This window comes from Mus caroli, chromosome 16 (genome assembly GCF_900094665.2).
Source record: "Mus caroli chromosome 16, CAROLI_EIJ_v1.1, whole genome shotgun sequence".
Taxonomy (NCBI): domain Eukaryota; kingdom Metazoa; phylum Chordata; class Mammalia; order Rodentia; family Muridae; genus Mus; species Mus caroli.
The window spans coordinates 55,335,326-55,337,711 of record NC_034585.1 but is presented as its reverse complement, the minus strand read 5'-3'; the positions used below and the strand labels follow the sequence as shown (position 1 = coordinate 55,337,711).

The 2,386-nt window shown below is 34.5% G+C and overlaps 1 protein-coding gene across 1 annotated transcript; it reads left to right on the top strand.

The window, feature by feature from the left end:
- The first annotated feature begins 367 nt into the window (after positions 1–367).
- LOC110311702 (olfactory receptor 5H2-like) lies at positions 368–1,303 on the top strand. Its single transcript, XM_021185176.1, has one exon. The coding sequence runs from the start codon at positions 374–376 to the stop codon at positions 1,301–1,303; it is 930 nt and encodes a 309-aa protein (XP_021040835.1). The 5' UTR covers positions 368–373.
- The last annotated feature ends 1,083 nt before the right edge of the window (positions 1,304–2,386 follow it).

The following is a 2,386-nucleotide window of genomic DNA, read 5'->3' as shown; positions in this document are numbered from 1 at the left end:
ACCCTTCAGTTGAATTTATTGTATAATCTAGATTCTTAAAACCTTTCTTTCCTTGATTATGACCCTATTACACACATACAGAACTTTTACACCTAGCCAACTTGTAATTTCATACACTGCACAGAAAAATTAAAAGATATCTTTTCTTTAAATACATTAACAAGTTCAAATCTTTGTTGGAAAAATGAAGTAATTTCTTCATTATGAAGAAAAGTTTTCATCATATGTAGTGATATAAAATGAAATTTCGTGGACAACCTGATAACTACAGAGTTGTGTTTTAAATTCTACTACCCAACATTTTACTCTACAAATTTTAGTGAATGCTGTGTGACATCAGTCATTTTTCATTTCAGAGACAGCCAATGAAGACATGCAAATGGACAACACAACACTGCTCATACAGTTTGTTCTCTCAGGACTTGTTCATCTGCCCCAGTGGAAAATCCCCCTGTTCCTGCTGTTCTTGGTCATCTATCTCATCACCATTGTGGGCAACCTTGGTCTGATCACTCTCATCTGGAATGACCCTCACCTTCACATTCCTATGTACTTATTTCTTGGGAGTTTAGCTTTTGTGGATACTTGGTTATCATCCACAGTGACACCAAAGATGCTAAAAGACTTTTTTGCCAAGAGTAAACTTATCTCCTTCTCTGAATGCATGATTCAGTTTTTTTCATTTGTAGTGAGTGCAACCACAGAAGGTTTTCTTTTGGCATCAATGGCCTATGATCGCTATGTAGCAATATGCAAACCTTTACTCTACCCAGTGATCATGACGAATAGACTCTGTGTACATCTTTTAATATTGTCCTTTTTAGGTGGATTTATTCATGCTTTAATTCATGAAAGCTTTTTATTTAGATTAATTTTCTGTAGCTCTCACATAATACACCACTTTTATTGTGATATTATACCACTGTTAAAGATTTCCTGTAATGACCCTTCTCTCAATTACCTGATGGTCTTTATTTTCTCTGGCTCAATTCAGGTATTCACAATTACAACTATCCTTGTCTCTTATACACTTGTTTTGTTTTCAATCCTAAAGCACAAATCTATCAAAAGCATAAAGAAAGCCTTTTCCACTTGTGGAGCCCATCTCCTCTCTGTTTCTTTGTACTATGGCCCTCTGTTCTTCATGTATGTGCGCCCTGCATCTCCACAAGTAAATGATGAAGATATGATGGACTCTGTATTTTACACCATCATAATTCCTGTACTGAACCCAATTATCTACAGTTTGAGGAATAAGCAAGTAAAAAAGTCACTGGCAAAATTATTAAGGAGAAATTCTTAGATTTCACATTATCTGTTATGCACTTATTAAAACATGGCAAACTTGTGCAGACTTAATGTGGCTATAATTTGAACATTGTCAAAATATTTTGAAAATGAATCCAATCTAGAATTGTTGTTGTTGTTTTATATGTGTATGTATGTATGTGACGTAGGCATACTTATTTGTGAATTGTTACATTTATTCATGGAAACTTGTGCAGAGACCAGAGGGAGGTCAAATGTCTTGCATAATTGCTCTAATTTACTTTCTTGAGATAGTGCTTTTCCCTGAACCCCGAGCTATAATTTTAACAAGCTAACCACAGTAATCCTCTTCTCCACCATTCACATCACTGTAATTACACGTGGAGCCATGACCTGTTCTTCATTGGAAGCCCTTTCCTATTGACATTTGAATATCATGTTGCTAAGAATGTAACCACAATGTTGATCTTATGTAGCAAGTGCTCTTTCACACTGCACATATCCCAGTCCCCCAGAGCTAGCACTAAATGAACTCTTGTTTATGTATCCATTTCTTTAAAAATATTTGAAATGAATTTTAAATTATCTAAAGACAGTATAGTAAAAATAAATACAACAGAAATCAAATTAAAAATCTTTAACAGGTCTGTACATTATTTATTATGACATAAGTACATTAGCTGTTGTAGTAGTGTAGTTCCTGTAAAATTAATATGAATATAATGTCATCGACAACTTGGAGACTCATAGAACATTTCCATGTTATAATGAGGCAGTGTTATGTCTCTGTAAACAGATACAAACCATGGGGTTGTTGCTAAAAATATGAAAGGTCTTTCATTAAATTTTGTTGGGAAATAATAATTTATACAGCAATTCTACTTGTGTTTTTTTTTTAATGGAACGATAAAGACAATGGAATACAAATGTAAGATTAAGACTGGGCAGGCTGTCAGAGGATGTGCTGTAGTCAGTGTGCTTGGGAGTGTGAGGATAGGCTCATTTTGCTCACCATCTGGGCTGCCCTTGACATTCTCTCTAGTTCTGTTCTTATCACCATCCAGGAAGTTTCAGTAAATCAAAACATTAACAGTTTAAATGACATAAATATGTGAGG

What these genes read in the sequence shown, in the direction of transcription:
- LOC110311702 (XM_021185176.1), top strand. Translation starts at nt 374, where the DNA reads ATGCAAATGGACAACACAACACTGCTCATACAGTTTGTTCTCTCAGGA.